Raw genomic sequence first — 22988 nt, 5'->3', positions numbered from 1 at the left:
CACAGTACCTCTGCCTCAGAGATTTAGAGCCTTCCCTTTGAATCCATTATCTTCGAACCCCGGTACCTCGTGCAGGAGCACCGCCAACACGGGGCCGGTATATTACGGCAGACCACGGGCGTGCCACCAGCGGATAGGGGTGGGCGCGACTTTCAGGTTCCAGAGATGAAAATTCATATCTTCACAAAAATATGATGCCGCCTACTAAAGTACCCCCCTCTCGACACAAGATGTCGCCCATGCGGCTCCCTGTCTGGGCACAAAGGCATGGTACAAGTATCATATTATACAGCAATTCGCGCAAGTAAATCCTAGATAGGTTTGGACCGAGGAAACATGGATTAATATCCGATTATACCATGGTCAACTGCACCCACGGCTTACCTACCCGCCGCCGCAAGACATCCCGCGAGAGATTAAGTTACAATAGAATATTATCCATAAGAAAAGAAAGTATCAAAAATCAAGAATAACCGGATCTGCAGTTTAAAAGGGCGACCACGTGCCTCGTTACTAGCCTCGGTCGGTGTTCCTGGCTTTGAAGCCTAAATACAACGTCATTCCGCTGCACCAGGTTCTCTCCCTTTAAAATCCAAGCGACAAGTATCCGCCCCTATCACCGTGTCTTTGCTTTACAAACCATTCTGACAGAGAATGTCGTTCCTATCACGCTTGAATTTGATCCCCCAATTCCCAACATACCCCGGCCCTTACCATGTTGGCTCATTCGAACTAGAGATTCCGGCATCGTCATTGGAGCCCACCTCCAAGCGGTCGCCACCAGATACTAAGGTCGAAACAGTACAGTTTCGGGTTTTTTACCCAGCAGAAAAGCCCGATTCAGCAAATACAACGGGATGGTTTGGTAACACGGCAAAGAAATCCATCAGATGGCTTCCCGAACCATATCAACGGGAGTACCTGAGCGGCTACGCACGGTTTATGGGAGTAAGCTCTAGGTTCGCGGAAATAGTTTCGTATGTAAACTCCCCCTTCCCCCCGGATGACCTGGGATAACAAGGTACTATACAACCCTAACCAAGGTCAAGCATAAAATAGGTATCTTCCCCGAGCACTCTACTACATTTCGTTACCAGCGACAGCCAATGCGCAGCTATTAGGGGGGAAACCACCGGAGTTTAGATTCCCGACCATGGTTTTCTCGCACGGCCTTGGCGGAACGAGGCTGGCGTATTCGCACATCTGCGGCTCCATCGCCTCCTATGGCGTGATTGTGGTTGCGCCCGAGCACCGTGATGGAAGCGGTCCGGTGAGCTTCGTCAAAGTGCCAGCAATGAAGGGCGCCCGCGTTTCTGGGGGAAAGTCTGAAGCAGGAAAGCCTGATGTTAATGAAAGCTCTGCGAAGGCCCCAGTGAAGGACACAAACGGGAGGATTCAAGTGGACTATAGAGCTTATCCTCACCAAGTCTCTGCGGAAACGGAGAATGGGAGAAACAAGCAGCTTGAGATTCGCTTGTGGGAATTAAGTCTCATTTATTCGGCACTTTCTAAAATCGATATCGGAAAAGTCCCCGAGGACGCGATTATGTCTAGTGATGAAGGAGAAATCAATGAAGGAACAATGAGTCCTGAGGCAAAAAATCTATTATCAACCTTCAAAGGAAATTTGGATGTTAAAGACCCGGGAAAGCTGATCTGGGCTGGTCACTCCTTCGGTGCTGCGACCATGATCCAATTTCTCAAAAGCGTCTATTACCCACCTCCGACGAAACCGTCAATAAACCCCCTCTTGGCCCTAGATGCTTCTCTCCCCCCAAATTCCTTCGATGTTCTGCCGCTTGGCAAGCAGATAACAGCCACATCGCCTCTCCTCCTCCTGGATCTGTGGTGCCTTCCGCTGCTGGGCAAGCGAACAAGCCACCTATTCAAACAGCCCCTCCCACAAATATCAAATAAACCAAACCTTGTCTTAGTAATAATGTCCGAGGAGTTCTTTCGCTGGAAAGAAAACCTCCGTGGTGTGAAGCGCATCCTCTCCCCAGAGCCGGGCCAGAAGAGAGGTACGCCCCACCACGAAATCTTCGAAAAGTGGGACGAGGAAGATACTGGAGATGCTAGAGACACCGCCGCTCACGAAGATATGTCAAAACACTTCCATCCAAATAACGACCTCCTCTCACCATCAATATCACCGGCCGTTGGATTATCCTCTACTCCCGACCAAGGCGGCCAAATTATACCGCCAACAGCCACTCCTTCACCCACTCCGGAAAGGCAGCACAAGCACCAACATCACGTAGTTAAAAATAGAGAACCACGCTTTTACTACGTCAGGAAATCCGCACACCTATCGCAGAGCGACTTTGGAATACTTTTCCCGGTAGTCGCGCGTCATGCGGAGAACCCGCGAAGGATATTGGACCTAAACGTCCGCGCTACGATTCAGTGGCTCCGCGAGGCTGGGTATAGCGATAGACTCGCGAAGACAGAACACTTGGAAGAGCTAGTCCATGGCTTACACCTCAACGGTGACGACATGGACAAGGGCGAGGAATCGAAGAACAGGGAAGGCGATTGGGGAATATGGGAAGAGGGGGGCACGGGTGCGGAAGGGTGGGGAAGGATTGATCTCGAAGAGACGGACATTCCTGAGGTCAAAATTTAGTCAAGTGAAAAACGAAAAGCAATAAGACATATGGTAATTGGCTGGAGGTACATATAAGATTAAATTTCCATGTTAGATTGTATTTCTTCTTTCCCTCTTTTTCTTTCTTTTCTTTCCCTTGCTTTCTTTTTCTCGTGCTAGCGTATTTTGTTCGAAGTGCAAACAAAAAGCCACTTGCGCGGACCACTTTTTTGTTTTTTTACAGGGATTGTACTTGCAGAGATATGGCCGTTGGGAATCTATAGGTAGCCTTGTGCTGTATGACGTTACTATTGCGAATGAGAAGAGGGAAAGCCCATGCAATGAGACTGAACCACGATGCTCATCAAAGTTTGAGCCTTATTCCAACCTCACTCCTGCCCCCGCTCTTCGGAACAGCCATCGCTCTCTGCCCGCCAGTATGATAGCTGGTCCTCTCTGTCCACTAAGCAGTCATAAGAAAAAACAGCAAGCGATGAGTTAAAAAAAAAAAAAAGACGTCACAGCCCCTCACTCGACAGTGATAAATTTCTTCTCATTCTTCAACATATTAAGTTCACCGCTACATAATGATAATACGATAATTTGAAAATAAAAGACAAAGAGACAGATCTGAAACAGACAACAGGCGAAAAGATATTGATACGAAAAAAGGTAAGAGAGGATAAGAAAAAATAAAAAATAAAATAAAATAAAAAAGTACCCCACTTAGACCACCAATCTAACTGTTTGTTTTCGCCTTTGTTTTTCTGTTTCCCCTCACAAATGCAAACCCATTATAGTCCCCCGCCCGTACCCCTCGGCGAGAGCAACGTTGATCCGCCCGGGGGGGAACCGGACAGTCTGCCCTGCTATGGGTGCCCCGGCAAGCCGAGTTCGGACCCTTCTCTCGGCGATGGTGAGCGAGCGAATATCCGGCTGCGGGAGGAACTTGGAAACGTATTTTAGGGGTGGCGCGGAAGGGGGGAGTGAGGGCCTGCTGAGCCGTTGAGGGTCAGGGTGGATGGGCGGATGGGTGGCAGTGATTTCTGGTGATGGTGGGGGACTATGAATACTCGTTAGTAAGGTTATAAAAACAGAAAGAAATCAAAGCGGGCGGGGATAGGTAACCCTTTTGGAGATTCCTCGATATACTCTTCCGGATAATCGTATGCCCGTTCCCCTTCCTCGGCTACCTGTTCCACCCCCGGCAGAGGCGTACCAGCTCGCAGGGGAAACGCCAACTCTCTCTCTCCCTTCCCCTTCCCCTCGTCCTCTTCTCTCTCTGAACTCACGAACTGCTCAACCATTATTGTCAATTCCCCCGTCAATATCGCCATTCCCATCGGCGACGACACAAAGTCGCCATTGGGCGGGAATCTGAAACTGTGCGTAGGAACCTGGGAGTCGCCGGTTGTATGCAAGAGCTCGTAGGTCCTCGCCACAATCGTCATGTGCATTTCCTCGTCCACAAGCAAGACAAAGCAGAGTTCCACTGACGTCCCGTCCGGAAGGCTCTTTAGGAGTCTGGTAGGAAAATAGTGGATAGAGGGCATGACTTGGAGGTATATGAGGGGGGTGGTGACGGAGCGGAACGGGAGTGAGTTAGTTGGTATGAAAGCCAGCGGGTGGCGGAAGAGCGAAGGCGTTTATCATACATATAAGTATCTGGAGAAAGTCGAGAAAATACCTACAAGGAATCAGGCCGGCCGTCTAGAGCGATGCCGAGGGCAAGAAAGCTGTTCACTAAAGGCTGAGGCCCTGGCTCTTCTCCTCCCAAAGTGACAATTTTTCCCCCTTGCAAAAGGGCACACCTGCTCTCCACCGCAAGGCGAAATTTGCGAGTCTCCCCCCCCAAAGTAGCCAGTGGATGGGTTAAGCGTTTTGACAATGCCCTATCGACGTCAGCTGACATTGCACCGGAGTTGGATTTAAATGATTATCATAGGAAAGCTTTCTCAGAGAAAAAAGAGCGGAAGCCGTTGTACTATACAGCACAAGTATCAATCCAGCTGGTTGATTCCCGTTAGTCGATTACTCGGCTCAATAGGAAAATCCCGACCAGTCAAGAACTACGGTAACCCGCCCGCACCAACCAGCAACCACATATGCTACGCCACTGTTTCATGCGCAGTGCGTAGAGTACAGTGGAGTCTTTGCTGTTCACCACAGCAGCTACATCTTTTTCTCCGGTCTCGACATCTATACTGGCGCTCTCCCGGTATTGTTGTTCTCACAGAAGGGCGCTTTGCATAATTTATGCACTTTCCTACGACAAAGTTTTGTGGTTGGTCGCGGGGAGCCAACTCTCCCTACCATCAGGCCGTTGGCTTTGTCAATTAAAGCACAGCCATCATCAGAGCCCCACGTACTGCGACATCTGCCTCTTCAGGATCCCACCCAACCAACTCCAGCACTCTCCTCATCACCCAAAAGAAAAGGGGAGAAAAAAAAAAAAGACAGACAGCGGGCGTATTTCCACAATTAGCAGACAGGACCCCGGAGCAGCCTTATCGGTGTCCCTTCGGGTAAGGTAACATAAAATAAATTTTTGAATAAAAACAAAATTAACAGGTTCTCGGTAGAAGGCGTCCTGGCGGCCACATTCCCGACTACCTGGCCAGTCCAATTGCGAACTCCAGTGACGAGCGTTTCGTAAGTTGCTAATGCCCGCGCACAAAATCCTCACGGGCCCGACCCCGATAATACAAAACCATATATCGGGCATCCCGTCGTTGAATTACCACAGAAATGTGCGTTCCAGAAACCCTTCTCCGCTATGCATCGCATCGTGTGCAGCACAAGAACTGCATCGGGGAAAGGGCGGCGAATCCCTAGCCAGGAAATCACCTATCGTCCAACTCGAAGAGAGGACTCATTTCTCGGTCACTCCCCATTGTACCTTTAGCCTAGTCTGCTAGATGGTTTTTTTTCTTTCCTTTTTCCCCGTTTGAGGCAGCAAAGAAAATACAGGGCCAGCCACCTCGGCGCTCCCAGAGCCCTTGTACTCATCGAGTGATGCATTATGAACGTTTTACTTGCGAGAGACTTAAGCCTTTGGGTCAACACACCAAAAAACAGGGTTCTGCGATGTATAACTCGACTCGAGAGCAAGTAAGCCAATACCCAGAAAACAAGCATGTGGTTTGTGCGGATTAACCCAAACATTACTTCACTAACTCTTGGAAGAGATTTTTCATGACAATTCCATATAGCTAGCATTGCCTTTCCTATAGCCTACCTAGGCAAAAGTATTTCCACTCCTCCGATAACGCGCCACGACTGTTAAAACAATTTGGCCTCCTGCACTCCCTTACGAACAATGAGTGGGTAACTATCCCAGAGCACCAGGGCCCAATCTTATAGATTGCACAAAAAATATACGGGGGGCGCCCCTCTGAAGAGTCAACAAGTCCTATTCAATCCCCCCTACGTCTCAGCCGAAAATAATACTTAAATTCTCCAACCCCCCGAGTGCACTTGTGGAATATCCACTGTTCATTAAGACTCACGCCTCATATATGGTTACTCGCAATCCCTTTGCTAAGGTCAGAAAATGCAAATACCAGGACCACATCCATACCGCCAAACTCCAAACACTATTATGGCTACTCAACGAGAGCCTCTCTATCCTGTTTAAGCTCCCTCATTCAGACAAGATCTTTAATTTATCAGCGCAAAATCAACTCATCCTTCGAGGGGTTCCCGAAGGTGGGGAGGCATGCATCCCAACAAAAGCTTCCAGGGCATACATCTTGTCAGTGCCGTACCCATTCATTCGGGCGACTTCCTCACCCTCCGAACTGAACATTTTCCAGAAACTGCTCTCCCGTCAGCCCTACTTTCTCAGTGCAAGACCCTTCAAGTGCATAGGAGAATAAGAGGGACATTCTGACCGCGGATGCAGAGTCGAAAATCCAACCTCTTACACTCAAAGACCTCATAAAGCTCTCACCGAACAAACCCCTCAAGTGCTCAATCCCGTAATATCTGCCCATCCGGGGATACCGCATGGGCGAGACTCATACCTCGGGGCGCCCTAAGCCCTTCTTTGCAGTCTGGTCCTATCTCCCCCAATTTCACCGCCGGTACTCGGCTGATGCACATGCCCCGAATACCGCAAACCCATTCCAGGGAACCATACCTCGCCAACCGTGCCTTGTTGGCTAGTTGCCAAGTCGGAGCGCCATCTCAGCTCTGCATCTCTAGTAAAATTGCCGCAGCCTCCAAATAGCTCTCGAGGCCCACCAGTGCGAGGACATCGATTCAAGGCCCAGGCCCTTACATGACTATTGTAAGGTTAGTGCCTGAGTTAGCGATATAAATTCAAGGATCCCGTGGGTAAAGTGCCAAAAAAACATAATGCTCCCGCCCACTCCAAAGCCGTGAGACCAGTTGAATGTAAAGTAAAGAAAGCGCTCAGATGCGTGTGACCTTGGATAGTAACGGCCAGCTCCAGCATGCTCCATACCCGAGCGATCCTAGACCGCGTGCAATGCCCTAAGGTGATAGCGTTATATCCGGCAGGTCAGGTGGGAGTCGCTTTGAGTAAAGGTCTGACAAGGCAAGCTACACGCATTGCACATGGAAATTGTGCGGCACGAACTCCCCAATTCACCAACCCATCGCCGTCGAATCCAAAAAGTTTCCCAAGTTAGCCTCTCCGTACAAGAGCAGAGGGAACACCCACTCGTCCAATGTTTGAAGGAAGATGCTGACCTGTGGATCCTCTCCATGCCCTCTACAATCCATGTCCCTATCGTATCATACTTTCCCCATTGGCCCTTAGATGTTGATAGCATGACATAATCCCACAGAAGGAATAACAATAACACCCACACCTACCCACCCGTGGAAACAAAAACGAGAAATCTGTGATGTATGGATGCAAGTACGAAGTGCCGGAAGGGGAATTGATTCGGCAGAATAATAATAATAATAATAATAATAATAGTTTGCGAGCAGAGTATACCCGGGAAAGAAAGAAAGCGAACATTTTCATATGTAAAAAACGGGCAACAAAAACTACAAGAAATCACCGGGTGTCTAACGGAAGTACTACAGTGTAGTGATCAACAAATCTTAATTGAGGACGACAAAAAAAAAAAAAGACAAGTTTAATTATGATTGACAATATCTATATACATAATTCCACTAAGGCCACATGATGACCAAAATTTTACATGTTGATCTCCTCTTAAAGGAGCAAAGGGTAAAGCTTCAAGAATGCTAATTTGATGCTCTAATATTTTCAAACATAAAATAAAGAGCTAAAGGTATGATAATATATTAATAAATCAAAATTGAAGCAACATTGTTATCATGGTGGTGGATAGTCCTTCCCTATTTCAATTGTTATCAACAGTTCCTTCTCTTTTATATATCTACCTTCTACCTGTTCTTGAATTTCATGCATAAACAAATCCAAATACAGGCTTAAATCTGAAACTAAATTCTGTTCTCTGTGCAGCATTTCTCCATGTTTATTGGCCTTTCTTGTTATTGATTTGTTTCTGATTTTAAAGTTTTGATAACTTTTCTACTAGGTGTTCACTGAAGATAAAAAACATTTAAAAGCAAATTAAAATTCATAGGTGTACATGATAAATAGAAATCTCTCCTATACCACATCTAAAAATACAACATAATCCCCATAGTGTACCAATAAAAGCCCAGTTATTCTCCTTTCTTCAAAACAGAAATCTTTAAATCCTGAGATAAAGTGTATAGCTGTTTAAAGTATATGCTAAATGCCTTACTTTATTGCATTATAAAAAGCTTGCATCCAAATTCTGTAGCATAGTAAAGGGCTATTTAAAGTACCAGTTGGTCAATAATATTATCAAATACATAGCCATATACTTTTACTGCTCTAATAATATCTATTTATTTTTAGTATGATAAGTAAGAGGGAGAAAGAGTAGTAGGGTAAATCCTATTTCTTTACATACCTGGCTTGACATTTCTGAGGGAGGGCTATATAAAGGGGTCCATCACCCCTTTCTCCTTCTCTTCTTTCCTCATAAACTTCTTTCACCCTTTCTTCTCTCATATATAATACTATACATCATACATAACACCACACACAGCACCCCATCCGCACCATATAATACTACAACTGACATTATAAACAACAAGGTACTGGAGGGATGGAAATATAGGTGGGTTTGTGGGAGGGCATATATACTAACAGGAGAGATGGAAATACAGGTGAGTTGGTGGGAGGGAATATACTAACAGGTGGGATAGATCTATAAGTAGGTTGGTAGGAGGGCAAATTCTAGCATAGTAGATAGGAGAAAGCCACCTGTTTTCATCCATCACCTTTTTGGTAATCTGAGATGATTGAAGGGTAACATAAATCTCAAAAGAGAAGCCATAGTACCGTAAATCTATGTTGTTTCTACAACATAGATTTACTTTACAAAGGCTACATTCATCTTGGCTGTTTATTTTCAGGAAATAGGAAGTAGTATAGGTCTAATAACAGAAGTCATGTTCTAATATAATATTATTTACTTTACTCACTCGTTCATCATTGAAAATACACATACAATGTGAAGGCGTCCAGCAGGTTCACTTCCGGTCCCAACGTAATTTCCGCAGGTTTTACTCACATCATACTTCCATGAAAGGACACATTCCAAGCGATCAGCTATAAATTTACCACAGTATTATTCCCAGAAATGCCAAACATCGAAGGGGCCTTCCTTGGCGTCCGACAAAAATCTTACAAGAACTTCTGGAATAAAAAATAAAAATACCCACACGAGCGGCCGGTTCTTCAACTCATGTTGTTATCCACCGAAGTGCGAAATCCCGGATAAGATGAGCAAAAAAAAGGTCAAGTAAGTAAATAAAGGAGTGTGAAGAGAATCCCCCGTCGCACGGAATGGACGAGCGAAGAGTAAATACCTTGGGACGCCGAAGGGGTCGTTATAGCTATAGCTATCGTACCAAGATAGCGGTAGTGATACCGTCCCCCCCCAAAAAAAAAAAAAAAAAAAAAGTAACGATACGATAATAGCGGAAGAAGAAAAAAACGCTTTGATTGCCATCTCACTATGTGCGCGGTTTGACTAAAACATTTGTGTACTGTTATAGGGTTTTATTTCCACATCACTTGATCGCACTGTCGCTCTGGCGTGCGTATTATGACTATGATATGAAAGGGGGGACGTTGTTAGACTTTTGCCAAAGAGATTTCGTTATTATATACAACATCTGGTAAATTCTTGTTACTCGTCATCACAGGTTTTTTTTTTGTCCTACAAATTTATTAAGCGGTAGTCGTTCGTTGTCCGCACATTTCACGTTTTTTTTTTTTTGTTCTCGTTCCGGACGAAGGGGGGGGTCAATTGCGCCCTTCGAGTGACGAGCCATGAATGTGGCGAACCACAAAAAGATAATTAGTGGAACCTATAAAGCAAACACCCCCCCCCCCGGATGAGAGAAAAATGTAGTGGATCATCTTCCTCCCAGGGTAGTATCCTCCAAATGGGGGCGAAAAAATGCCCTTACCAAACTTAACCCTTTTCCGGGCAAAAACTGGGACTATTTCCGAATCTTTTTCTTTTGTTTTGGATTTGTGTTGAGTGGATTGATTTTTCACTTTAGCCCCTGAATAAATTTATTCCCACCAAAGATGGGAACTGGGGATTACCAAATTATACCACAGGGACTAATTTTGGTCTGAGAACCGGTAATGCGGTTTATATATATATAGTTCTCGATTTCAGCAGCAAGTATCATACTGACTCCCTTCCTCACACGATACTGGGTAAGCCCCCAATAAAGCTAGAAGACTTTTTATTCCCCCCCCGCGCTTCTCTCCCTCCCCTCTGTTGCGAAAACCTACGATCCGGCCGCCGCCATTCATGGGAGTCCCTAGCTTAGACATTCCCGGGCATAAGAATTCAAAAGTATGATAGAAAAACAGAAGATCACCGTACGACGCCACCACCGATACAAGTACTCGAGTACAGGCATGATACAGGCCTGCATCAAACCACCCTCCAAAGAAAAAAAGAAGAAAAAAAAGTCCGAGTTTGACGCCGCAAAAACGAGGGTGAGTGAGTGAGTGAAGAGCCCTAGGGTAGGAGGAAAAAAGGGGGGGGAACAGAAAAATCAACAGAAACAATCAACCCGAATTGTCAAAACCCCTTCCCCACAATGGAGGGAGAAGAAGAAAGCACCATAATCCCACCTATCGTACGATCACAGATCTAATAGAAAAGAAAAGAAAAAACCTCCCAAATTTCCGCAAAACAAAACAAAACAAAAAACAAAAGTTGCACAAACGCCCGCGAAGGGAAGGTATTATAAGGCGCCCAAACCATTCTCGCTCGATTGAGCTCCCCTGGCTTCCCGTTCGGCCCGAGGATGTGTGGTCTGGTCTGGTAAGCGGTGGTCCTCCCCGGATTCCGCGAGTCAAAAGCCGTCACCATAACTGTAGTACGATATGATAGATAAGCACCACCACAGCGCAAGGACAAAGCGCAAATAATAGGTCGCCTGCTTATATTATTACCGGTGCGGTAACTCGGTGATCGACGGCGGAGGAGGTATCATACTCGTACAGTACTCCTATCCGGCCCCCGCGAGAAGTTGCGAGATCAACTTCGAAAGGATGGGATCGGTCGGCCTCCTCTTTGGAGATATCATTGCATCTCTCCAGAACACGGTAAAGTGTGATCTTAGAGACACAAACCCAATTCCGTGATTGAAAGGGAGAGGTTTCCGAATTTTCAAAAGTTCCCGAGCGGGATCTGCACTCTTATACACCCAATATCCGACAAACTTTCCCAAATGCGCCAGGATTGAAGAGGTGAGTGGATTCACTTGGCGAGTCATCACCATAAAATTTGCCCACTTCCCCGATGAGAGACTTTCACCTCACCCCCACCCTCCTTTGTAGTTCCGAAACAGCGTGATGGAAGATACCGGTGATGAAAAAAATATCTGCAACTAGTACAGTACCGTACTGAATCACCCGTGATCACCCTGCGAAAACCGGCACTCGTAAGGCAAGAAACCCTTTTTTTTTTTTCTAATCCATCACGACAATGAAACATCTGGCTAATTCCGAGTACTTGTACAAGTACCGGTAGCGGTACTGTATATTTGTGGGTGCAAGTGATGGATTGGGCTTTGGTAAATTCCGTTTCGTGCCATTTCAAAGGTTACTTGGACATCTTGGCGCCAAGACATGGGCGAACATGAGTTCGCCAAGATGTCTGGATAACTTTTTGATGACCGGCTAGTACCGATGGTTTGGTCACAAGCTGCGTGGTAAGTTCCGGAAGCTGGTCGGTCTGCGGGTGAGGAGGACGAGAGGGAGAGAGGGAGAGAGGGAGAGCGTTTGCGATGATGATCCGCGAACCATACGAACGGAGAAATCCCCAGAAGGAAATACGGTAGGGCAGGACAGGACAGGACGAAAGCTGTATCGCACCTAATCAGTTGGTCAGAGGACGAGTTACGGCAACGAGTACAAGTATCAATAGCGAGCATCATATAACCCTCGAACCGTATCTATATGCTGATCGAGTGTCACCACACCGCCGCATACATACGAGTACACGTACAAGTACTCGGGTGTAAGGGTATTTCGGGACCAGTAACACAAAACCCCCCTACCCCTGCCCACACGGGCAATACCCCTTTCCATTGTTGTAGGCATGCCAGAGTATCACAGCATAGTATAGTATTTATCCTATATACCAGCCCAGAAACAATCAGCAAAGGATATGCAACAAAAAGGTATTCGTGAACGAAACCTGGTTGGTATTCGACACCATGAAACCACTCGAGATGAACGTGTGAAGGGCATTACCCTTCATGATAGTGCAGGATGGAATTGGTCGAGAATAGGCAGATATCTTAATATCAGCCGACTGTAACGATCCCTCCTCAGATGGTTAGTTCTTGGCAATGGGGAACAATACTTCTCTTCTCTTATTTCTTCTTCCTTCATCTTACGATAGTGCTAGGCCTCTGCATACGTTACCGATAGTACAAGACCTTTGTCTTCTATTGGGGACACCTATCGTAAGCTTTCTCTAACTCTTCTTTGTGAAGAACTTTCCTTGGCGTAACAATAAAGTTGCAATAGAGATAAAGATCATAAAGGTGATTTATATTCGTTAAAGTAATAAGTAGGAAAAGTACTTAGAATTCAATCCAATTTTATTTAAACTCGTACCGCCAACACTGGCATACGACGAGCCCCAGGGCCAGGCCCCCAGGTTGTCGCATTCCGGATACTACTAACCACGAACTAACTAAACCTCCAACCCCGTACCTCAAACATGCCCGCACCATGCCCCAACACGAACACTAAATACAGGGCCATCAACGGTCAAGAAAATCCTCCTCAGCCTAGCCTTCCCACCAGCTAAGTTACCTGTACAAAATACAAAAATTCCACTACTGCCACCTGAATATGACCCTGCAAAAACCTCCTCCACAATAGAAACCCCCCTGAGCGCCCCCACTCAGTGATCCTGGAACACCCTGCCGACTGCCCCAGCACCCGTCCCCATTCCCAAACAAAAGAAACACTCAAAAACCCAAGCGCGTAGACTTGAGGGAAAGCTGACTTACAGGGTGCAGGCTCCCTAGCCAAGGGGGTATGAACCGTCGTAGAGAATCCAGGGTGCACCACAATGGCAGCGCAGTCCAAAAACCTCGACGGAAGCAGCCAGAATGAGAGAGTCTCCAAGCAGCCGGCACTTGACCGAACATACCCAAGTACTCAACTCATCCTCCAACTCCTCAGCCCGCTCCGCAGGCGGCGAATCCACTGCAGACTCCGTAGTAGCTGGTTTGCGGTAGTGAACCGGCGAGGGCGATGACCCTTCTGAGTCAGGAACAAGAGGCACAGATGAGGTCTGGTCTTGCTTGACCCAGCGCTTCTTGTTTTTCTTCCTCTTCCCACCTCCAGGTACAGGTCTAGTAATAGGAGTGAACGGACCACCCTCATCACCACCCACTGCCACAGGAGGAATGCCACCAGAGGCGTTACCCCGACCAGCCACAGAGGACTGAGGCACCTTCCCTCCCGAAGGGGGTAATACCACTGTAGCTGGTGTCACCACACCAGGATCCACCCCGCCCACACCAGGAGCAAGCACCTCCTCCAAACCTGACGAGTCAGGAACAGGACCACCCACACCACCATCCACAACCATAGCTGCAGGGGGGGCAGGGATAACCGCCGGTGCAACATTCTCCTGAGGGAGCTCCTCCGCTTGACCCTGAGAATTCTCAGGGTCTAGCCCACCCCCCCCAACCGAGACCACCATAGTAACCGAGGCGACCGAGGGGATAGGCAAAGAGGGAATAACCGTAGGAGCTTCAGCTGCCAAAATCGTGACCAAACCACGAACAGTATCGCGTTCAGAGGCTAGGGCAGCCGACAAGGTAGATATCTCTTTCTCAGCACGATGAAATCACTGAGAAAGGACGGAGATGTGATACCGAAGGCGAGAGACTTCAGCCTCCAGGGCGAAGTTCTTCTCGACGGCACGAGACAGAACCACCGACGAACGTAAAGCGGACGTGGTGGAAGGGACAGATGCTCGCTTAGCCATGGCGACCATGAGGAGGTGACGTAAACGAATAAACATAAAAATAGGTAAAAGGAAGAAAGAACTTCCAGTAATGCTAGGGGAGGGATTAACAACGATGTCCCTAAAAGGTGATCAAAGTTAAAGACTTGAAGCCTATCGTGAGATAGAAATCAAGGGCTCTGATTGGACCGACACCGAATCTTCACTACTGACACGGAGTGAAAAAAGGAGGAAAAGTACTTAGAAGTCAATCTAATTTTATTTAAACTCGTACCACCAACACTGGCATACGATGAGCTCCCACCGGTACAGGGATACCACTAACCAGTATACCACTAATCCTAAGCTAACTAAGTCTACGGCCCCACACCTGCTATCCTCAAGTCATGCCCGCACGAGAACTAATTACAAGACCATCAAACAACCCAGCGCCCTCTCCGGTCCAAGTCCATAGCCCCTCTGGTATGAAGCCAACCAGCACCAAGCGTAGCCGAAGCCGAGCAAGAGACCGACCCAACCAGATTCCTTGTCCAACAAATATAAAATCACTACCGCCCAGTCTGAACACCATCCTGCAAAACCTCTACCACAGTAGAAAACCAACAAAAACCACCAAACAAATACAAACTACAGGGGACACAATGGCAGAGAGGAGGTGACCAACATGTCTACCTCTCACATCCGCATGCCCGGCCGTTGACCCTATGAACCCACTTTGCCAAGTGCCTCCGGAGAGCATAGTGGTGAGGAGGACCTGTACCTGCTGCCTGTCCCCCAAAACAAACAAAATCCATAAACAAAAGAAATACATAGAGGTGGTGACAGACCTAAAACGGCCAGTGGAGCCTATCTCCCACCCGTGGTGCCTTGCCTCTGCCAGCCATGCCTATTGCCAAACCAAAGAAACCAAACAAACCCCACAAAACCCAGCACGCAAGACCCAAACAAGTCCAACTAGGTGGTCGCAACCCACTATCCGCACAGGTGGCCATCAACCATCCGGGTCATCGAGGAGCTTTACAGCACTCAGCAGCTTCACCCAACAGCCCTATTAGGCTGGAAACACTTAATTAGACATCACCCAACCTGACGCATGCCCGACCGGTACTCACAGGTGCCTCTCCCCCCCCAATCAACCCCCCCCAAGTCCCACACACCAGGCGCCACAGAGCCCATCCAGCCCCTCCAGCCCCTCAGACAGATCAGCCATCTAACAGCTATAGGACAGCTATACCTAACCCCATTAGGCAGCCACTGGTCTTGGCCACACCAACAGAGCCACAACCTCCGACTCCATATAGACGAGGGGGGCCCACCAGCCACAGCTGGGAGCCACAAAGGAGGTGGCACCAACACCCGAAGGCATCAGCACCTGCCACACCATCCAACTGAGCCAAACTGAAGTTCAACCGAGCCGGGAAAGAGTAAGCAGAGCCAGCCGAAGCCAGCCCCACAGGTCCGGCAACAGGCACGGACCGAACAACGGGCAAGAGGCATTCCCAACTAACACGACAAGAAGGGGGAGAGCGAACCAACAGAAGCAGACAAACGGAAGGTAGGCCCCACTTGCAATGGGTGAAGCCGCCAGCCACAGACCACAACCGAACCACCCAGATGCACAGACAACACAAGTGTCTGGCAGCCAATCGACCCACACCACTCCAGGTAGCAAGAAAACTACACCAGGGGGTAAGGGTTTTCAGGGTCAAAGCCATCCCCACCGAGGCGAGGAGGAGACACCTGACTGAACTACCGTAAATGCCACAAGGACAAAACTCCAAGGGAATGGTGATAAACAACATTGTAGAATTCCGACCATAGAAACGAAAACGTAACGAAGAGGGGCTGGGCGGGTACTGCCCTGCCACCTGAGGAATGATGCGGTCGGTATGACGAGTTGATACTTGGGAAGGTCATCAGTCTAACCCAAGGGCGTTTTGTATCGCGAGAACTAAGGACTCCATTAAAACCCAACAAAGAACATGAGCTGGCCCAAAGAACGACACGGGTGATCCCCCCAAACACAATGTTCAATCCCCCCAATCGAACGCGAAACCTCCGAGTAGACGATAGACAGGAAGCGGTAGACATTTTACCGAAAGGAGCTTGTATGCGACCGTGATGAAGTGCTCAAAGTGCTAGCATCGTGAGATAACCAACCCAACGAAGCGAGACGCAAACAAGTTATCCGCCACGCAACACCTAACAGACCACAACACCAAAGACCCCAGGAACTACTGAGCGAACTCAGATATCTCCCCCAGAATCCAAGGCATCAAGGCCCATCATGATGGCGAAAGAAACGCTCGGGGCGAAGCTACGGCAAGGACGAGGAAAAGTACTTAGAACAAAGCGTGAAGAACCTATCCTCCTCGGCCGCATTGGCCTCCTTATATAATATTCTTCCCACCTGTAGTCATGTGACCTGAAGTAGTCACATGTGCGAAACCAAATCATAACAAACTAGTCATGTGACCATAGTGGTCACATGCTCAAAACCCATGACCTCATAGCGAGGTCATGTGCAAAAACTCATAAACCAATTATAACGCAATAAACAAGTCATATGACTTGAATGAGTCATATGCGTGAAACCCATGACCTCATAACGAGGTCATGTGTAAAACATAAATCATATTCGCAAGGCTTACCTGCAAGGCACACTCGCAAGGCATACTTGCCATGTACACGTCCCATGACTCATATTTGAGCCATGTGCGAAAGCATTACAAATCCCACACATAACAAATCATATGACTCGAATGAGTCATATGTGTGAAACAATAACATACCTGTAACTCATAATCATATGTCACGTGAAAACCTTTTCCTTGCCAAGCCACATTCGTGACACCAACGCACTTGTAAAAAGATAAGTATTTTTATTCTAAAATGGAGGTAGAAGTGATCTAACATACTACAAATAGATTTACAAGCTTGCAAAAGAAAATAGCACACCCTCTAATACCCACCGCTCTAGTTGTCCACCAATATTTGATGAGATTGAAAGGCATTGTCTGGAAGCCTTCATAACATGTGACACAAGAATACGACGGCTAAGTTGGGATGAGATTGGTCTAGAAATGGGCTACTCATGCTGTCCACAGACTATAAAAACAGTAATGGAGTCCATAGGCTATCATCATCACGTGCCTAGAAGGAAATTCGCTATTTGACTTGCAAATAGACCTATTCATGTTACCTGGTATCACGAGCATTTAGACTGGGAATAGGAGGATTGGCTTCGCATTTTGTAGACAAATGAGTCCATCTTTTCAACTGCTGGCTTCAGGAATAGACCCTGGGCGATGCGGAAGCCGGAGGAGGAGTTTCATAAAGATTGTATCGACGAAACATTTGAGTCCGGACGTGCAACACAAATGGTCTGGGGAGGCTTTTGTGGTACCATAAGATGTAAATTAGTCTTTATTCCTCCTAAAGCCAACGTTGATTCCACCCTTTATGTTCTGAATATGATATATCCTTACCTAATACCCTTCTGGCATAATTACTGTAAAAGCTACAGATAGATAATGGTAGTGAAGGATGGAGCGCCAGGTCATAAGGGTTTTACTAAGCAGTATTGAGATTGGAATAGGATTGAGACTATGAAGTGACCAGCGCAGTCACCTGATCTCAATTTAATTGAGGCCTTATGGCTTGATATGGAGAATGAGCTAGGAGAAACCTGGGGCCAAATTGGCGATCTTCAAACATTGGAAATAGCACTCAATGCAGTTTGGAATGCAATTTTCAATAATAGGCTTGAAAGTCTTATCAGAAGTATGCCTGAATGTTTACAAGCTGTAATAGATGCTGAAGAAGGGCCCACAAGATATTGATTCATGTAGATTAGTTCTTATAAAGGGTGGGGTTTTTTTTTATATTATACGATAATAGAGGTATTTATTAGATATCACTCACAGTATATCCCTTTCCGGAAGTGGCACTCACTTTTTGCCAATATCAAAACATTCTCATCTGCTATTACTCAAACTTCCTAATCTGGCTTGGTCGCTATAGAAATGCTACATGTTCTTTTGCAAGTGGTCCCGATTTTTTTCAACCCCCTAGTACAGCCTGAGAACAGGAACATTGTCAGTGCAGAGGAAGACTGCTGCTTGTTATACTTGGACACCATTTGTGTATAATAACTTATATCTTCTCAGACTCCCCCTTAACCTTTCTTGAAGGGGGAGGTACAAGTCTCAGGCAAGAAGTATTCGGAAACAGGAGGTCTCTGTCATGGGTTGCAGGGAGGGTGGAAGATGTGTGAAGGTCTGTGTACTTAGACTAAAAAGATAGTTAGCCCCTAATTAAAGATCATGAAATACCTTTTCAAAAAAACATCGGGTGCAATTATTGTATCAAAATACTGTATCTTTTAAAGAGTTTTGTTCATAAGTGAAGTGCCAATTATACCAAATCATAATATCAGCTAATTTATCTATAGACAATACAGCAAGTTAAAATCCAGAAAACCTCATACAAGCAGAGGTGTATAGTGCAGGCTTTACAATTTGAAGCAGGCTGGACATATCAGCGGATTTCTGATAACCAAGGGTTAGTAATTAGTACCATATCAGATATCTGTCATGCACTGGCAACACCAAAAAAGTGAAAGTGTCGACCCTTCTCTATTACTCCTACTACCTGCCGAGTCCTTGTTGCTGCTGCAATAAGTGATGCCGGGAATCATCAGATGCCATTAACGGATATTGTAAATTTCTACGGAGTCCAGGCCTCGGAGAAAACACTTCGAAAAGTTTTTGCCCTCAAGGACTACCACCGCCGCAAGGCTCAGAAAAAGCCTTTTCCAAAGCCAGACCAGAAGGCTAAGGCTAAGGCTAAGGATGCTTGAATTCGCTCTCACCCATCGAGGCTAGTGCCAAGAGGATTGACAACAGGTTATCTAGACTGATGAATGCTACGTGTAGCTGTTAGGCACACGTGATACAGTCTGGATAACCCGTTATGCTGGGGAGGAGTATGAGAATGCATGCCTCTCCCCTCAGTTCAAGAAGCGAGATGCTATCATAATCTGGGGGGGGATATAGGGCCAAGCAAAGGTACCTCTTGTTCTTTGGGAGCGAGAGGATTGGGGTACAATAACTGCAAGTGCGTATTGTACCTATGTTTTAACTCTGGCTCTCTTTCCATTCTGGTATTAGGAGAGTACCCGGGCTCAACAAAGACTTTGGGTAGTGGAGGATGGTACCTCTGTCCACAATGCATGATATACTCCAGCAAGGCAGCAGGAGTATGGTATGCCAATGTTCAATTGGCCCCTATGCTCTCCTGACCTGAATCCAATTGAGAATGTTTGGAATCTTTTAAAAGGCATGCTTGATGTCCAGTGGCCTCACATTTAGGGAAAAGCTGCCATGGCAGCTACAGTTCAGTAAGAATGGGATCGGATATCTCTATCCGATGTGGTTTCATTTATTGATTTCATGCCCAAATGGATTGAGGCCATTATAGCGGCTAATGGAGGACATACTCGCTAGTAGACTAGACCAATCATTTTTTAATTTTCTCTAGTTTTTCATTTTTAATATTTACAATTGTTTATTTATATTTATTATATCTATCTCAATGTACTCTATATACAAATATTCAATAGTTCATAATCGTTTATAAGTTTTTAGAAAGCTATTTAACAATCTTTGATCAGGGGCTAACTGTTAGGAATACCGAGATCCGATACCTAGGAACCACCCTAGGTAGGGTAACCTCTCCCGAAATCGAAATCTCAGGTCTCCAACACCCCCCTCCGGCCCCCTTACAGGGCCCGCGCGTCATCATACATATCGATCTAAGTTGCATCCTGTGAGTATTATACCACGGAATCGAAGGTGTTAAAATAACACCGTATACGTCGCCGCCGTCCGTCCGACCGGATCCTGTTCGCAGGATATATAAGAGGGGACCTTCGGCTAGGTCTGGGAAGTATACCGGAGTGAATCCGTCAACTACCCAGAAGGTTACTAGGCTTCAAGAACGAGATACCTTCGGTATAGGCCGTAAGTAACGGGACGTTTTCGCGCAAAGAGATGATGATGAATAGTAAAGGATCTTAACGAAAGACCAATACATTCACATCTACCCTACGATAACCAGAAGAGTCTGGAACTCCTGAGAATACTACCATCGAACCCAATGAAGTTCGAGGAGTGTTACAACTAGGTTCCAGTACATACTGCAACCGAAGGGGTGACTCCCAAACTGGTAACAGTAACCAGAATCCTATTACCCACGGCAACCAAGGGTTACCGACCGAGGGATTATCTACCAATCCTATGGAAAGGCTTCCTGCAGGCAAGTAGGAAGTCCTCCGGAAAAGATCTACCGGTTGAGTATGGAGTTATGAAGAGTTGAAGTTAGATGACCTAGAAAGTCGGTAATAACAACTATCTTCGCAGATGCAACCCGCAGACGAAACTGATCATTTCATCGACAAGGGAGACGATTGGAGCCAACACAGTTCGACTTGAGAATTGGACCATTTGTCTAAAAAGACTCTCACCATCGGATAATTACTATTGGAAACAGCATGACTTCCAAATAGTCATATTATAATTATCAAAGAGGGTGTGATGATTTTCAGGGTCTCCAGGTGTTCGCACCTTGGAAGAAAACCCGACGTTGCGAGTTATATTGGAAAAAGGTACATGGTTGTATGATAGTTAGATGTAGTCCCCGAACACTCAGACGCGGAATATAAATATCGAAGTGCCTCCCAAGCTTTAGACATCATCAAGCAACGGAGAAGAGACCTTAACAATATAATATTGTTCTTACGATTTTACTTTACTTTACCCTACTTTACTTCGCTCTTAGTAGTCATAAACGAAACGAGTGAAGTCCGAGCCTTCCTAGACAATCTCCGTCTATAAAAACGAATCTCGATCGGCCTAGATAACCCTGAAGTCTATCAGGTTGTCTCCACCTAACACTAACTGCCATTTTAGTCTAAGTACCCCAACATTCAGGCATCTTCTGCCCTCCCTTCAGCTTATGACAGGGGCCCCCTGTTTCCGAATACTTCTTGCCTGGGACGTGTACCAGCACAGTCACCCGTATAATACCGATACGAGTACTCGGGTACGAACCTGGATTACCCACCCGACAGCCAACCAGGGATCCCGGAGGCAAAAGGAAAATTGCTCAAACAAGCAAAAGAAGCTTTGACGCACCTCGAATACATACCCTGGCTGGGGCTATCCGGTAACCGGTATTAATTGTCATCATTGCGGAAAATGCTCGTCAGCCGAGAATGCCCGGTTGTGTTGTTGTCATGGGCACTCACTCGGTGGATTGATAGGCGCGCACAAGGGCAGACGGAAAACCGTATGATAACATATGATAGCGGTAGAATTCACAAACAAATCCATTTTTCTTCATAATTGCCCACTTTTCGACCCTTTCGCAGAAAACCTTTTAAAAGAAACTTTCAGTTTCTACCAGTAAACCATTCTCGACAATCATCATTGCTACCGGTATATCGCTAGTCGGAACAAGACCATTATTAACCTTCCCCTCCCCCCCGCACATCAACGAACAACACACGTCTTCAGCCAGTCACAGTAGGACACGAGTAATAAATAACAGTAGACCGCAAGTAGAATTCCGAGAAACCCGACTCGCCATCACCAAAACTCCCCGAAAACAGTAATAACAACAATAATAAAAATACCCGTGCAAGAGCCACCCCCCCCCCTCCCCACCCATTTACTCGAGTAAGTGAACCGTTGGGTACTGTACTGTACAGTACAGTACGGTAACCGGTGTCATACAAATACAGTACCGCTAGGTTCGGTACCCGGTAATAAGGCAACAAGGCAAAAAAGGCAACTTGTATACAAGTACGAGTACTGTACTCTCGTACTGTGCAATTATCCTGTTTGGAAATACTGTATGCCGGGAGGGGGGTACGGTATTCACTTTGTATGATGCCCAGGCAGAGTTACCAGTACGAGTATGTACAGTACTCGTACTACAGCGGGGGGGATGCAATTTAAAAGGGCCGCTCAGTCTCATTTTCATTTTTTTTTTTTGTCCGGGATTGATGAAAAGCATTTCCTTCCGCACTACAGTAAGGACTGAGCAGAAACAAAAATTATGATATCGTACCTATATTCCCCGTCTCCAGAATCGAGTGATCCCCGATGTGTCAGTCGAACGTCGTGATGCTTCCAGTTGCGCCGATAAATTAGTAGCAAATCAAACCTGACGCACGGACGTTGCATGGACGATGGGACATAAACAGTACTCGAGTAAAGGGTAGAGAGGTTTATCAAAGCTTCTTCTTGTTCTTCTAGCTCGGCCAATCCGAAGCAATTCCCATGCCGGGCTCATGCTTTACGAGAGAGAGTATCTGTGCCGGTACCGGTAGTAAGGGTCAGCTTTTCCAATCAATCCAAGTCCCCCGCACACACTGTATGATTCAAGTATCCTACCCCTTACAGTGAGTGGCTGGACCGGTACTCGAGTAAGCCGCGCGCCATTTTTCCCCGCGCGTTTATTCGTAAGCGCCTGATCAGACCACCCGTACGAGTACTGTGCTCGTATGGTGCACAGGCAAGCCTTCCATTTAGACCTTTTTTTTTTGTGATCAAAATAGCACTTTTCTTCAGTTGTGAAAGAGAAGAAAGTCGATCATTTGCCCGGAGAGGAAGGAAAAAAAAAAAACAGGCATCACAGTAAAGACTCGCAAAAAAGCCAAGATCAACAAGTTTCCACTCGGTCGTCATCCCAGTTCCCGGACGATGTGGTTGGTTCAAAATCTGGAATGGCCCGCAGATGCAACAAATACTGTACCGTACAGTACC

General features: G+C 46.5%; 2 protein-coding genes; one reads left to right on the top strand and one right to left on the bottom strand.

The window, feature by feature from the left end:
• Nucleotides 1-654: 654 nt before the first annotated feature.
• On the top strand, nt 655-2931 carry GSTUM_00005064001 (uncharacterized protein; the record flags this gene model as incomplete). XM_002837042.2 has 2 exons in its annotated part: nt 655-977; nt 1060-2931. The coding sequence occupies 2 exons, from the start codon at nt 655-657 to the stop codon at nt 2624-2626; spliced, it is 1890 nt and encodes a 629-aa protein (XP_002837088.1). The 3' UTR covers nt 2627-2931.
• A 189-nt stretch (nt 2932-3120) lies between these two features.
• Nucleotides 3121-4603, bottom strand: GSTUM_00005063001 (uncharacterized protein). XM_002837041.2 has 2 exons: nt 3716-4603; nt 3121-3650 (listed from the first exon to the last, which is right to left on the bottom strand). The coding sequence occupies exons 1-2, from the start codon at nt 4138-4140 to the stop codon at nt 3365-3367; spliced, it is 711 nt and encodes a 236-aa protein (XP_002837087.1). The 5' UTR covers nt 4141-4603; the 3' UTR covers nt 3121-3364.
• Nucleotides 4604-22988: the final 18385 nt, after the last annotated feature.

Source organism: Tuber melanosporum (genome assembly GCF_000151645.1).
Source record: "Tuber melanosporum whole genome shotgun sequence assembly, scaffold_17, strain Mel28".
NCBI classification, from domain to species: domain Eukaryota; kingdom Fungi; phylum Ascomycota; class Pezizomycetes; order Pezizales; family Tuberaceae; genus Tuber; species Tuber melanosporum.
Note: the sequence above shows the minus strand (reverse complement) of the source record. Positions and strands in the feature narration are given on the sequence as shown.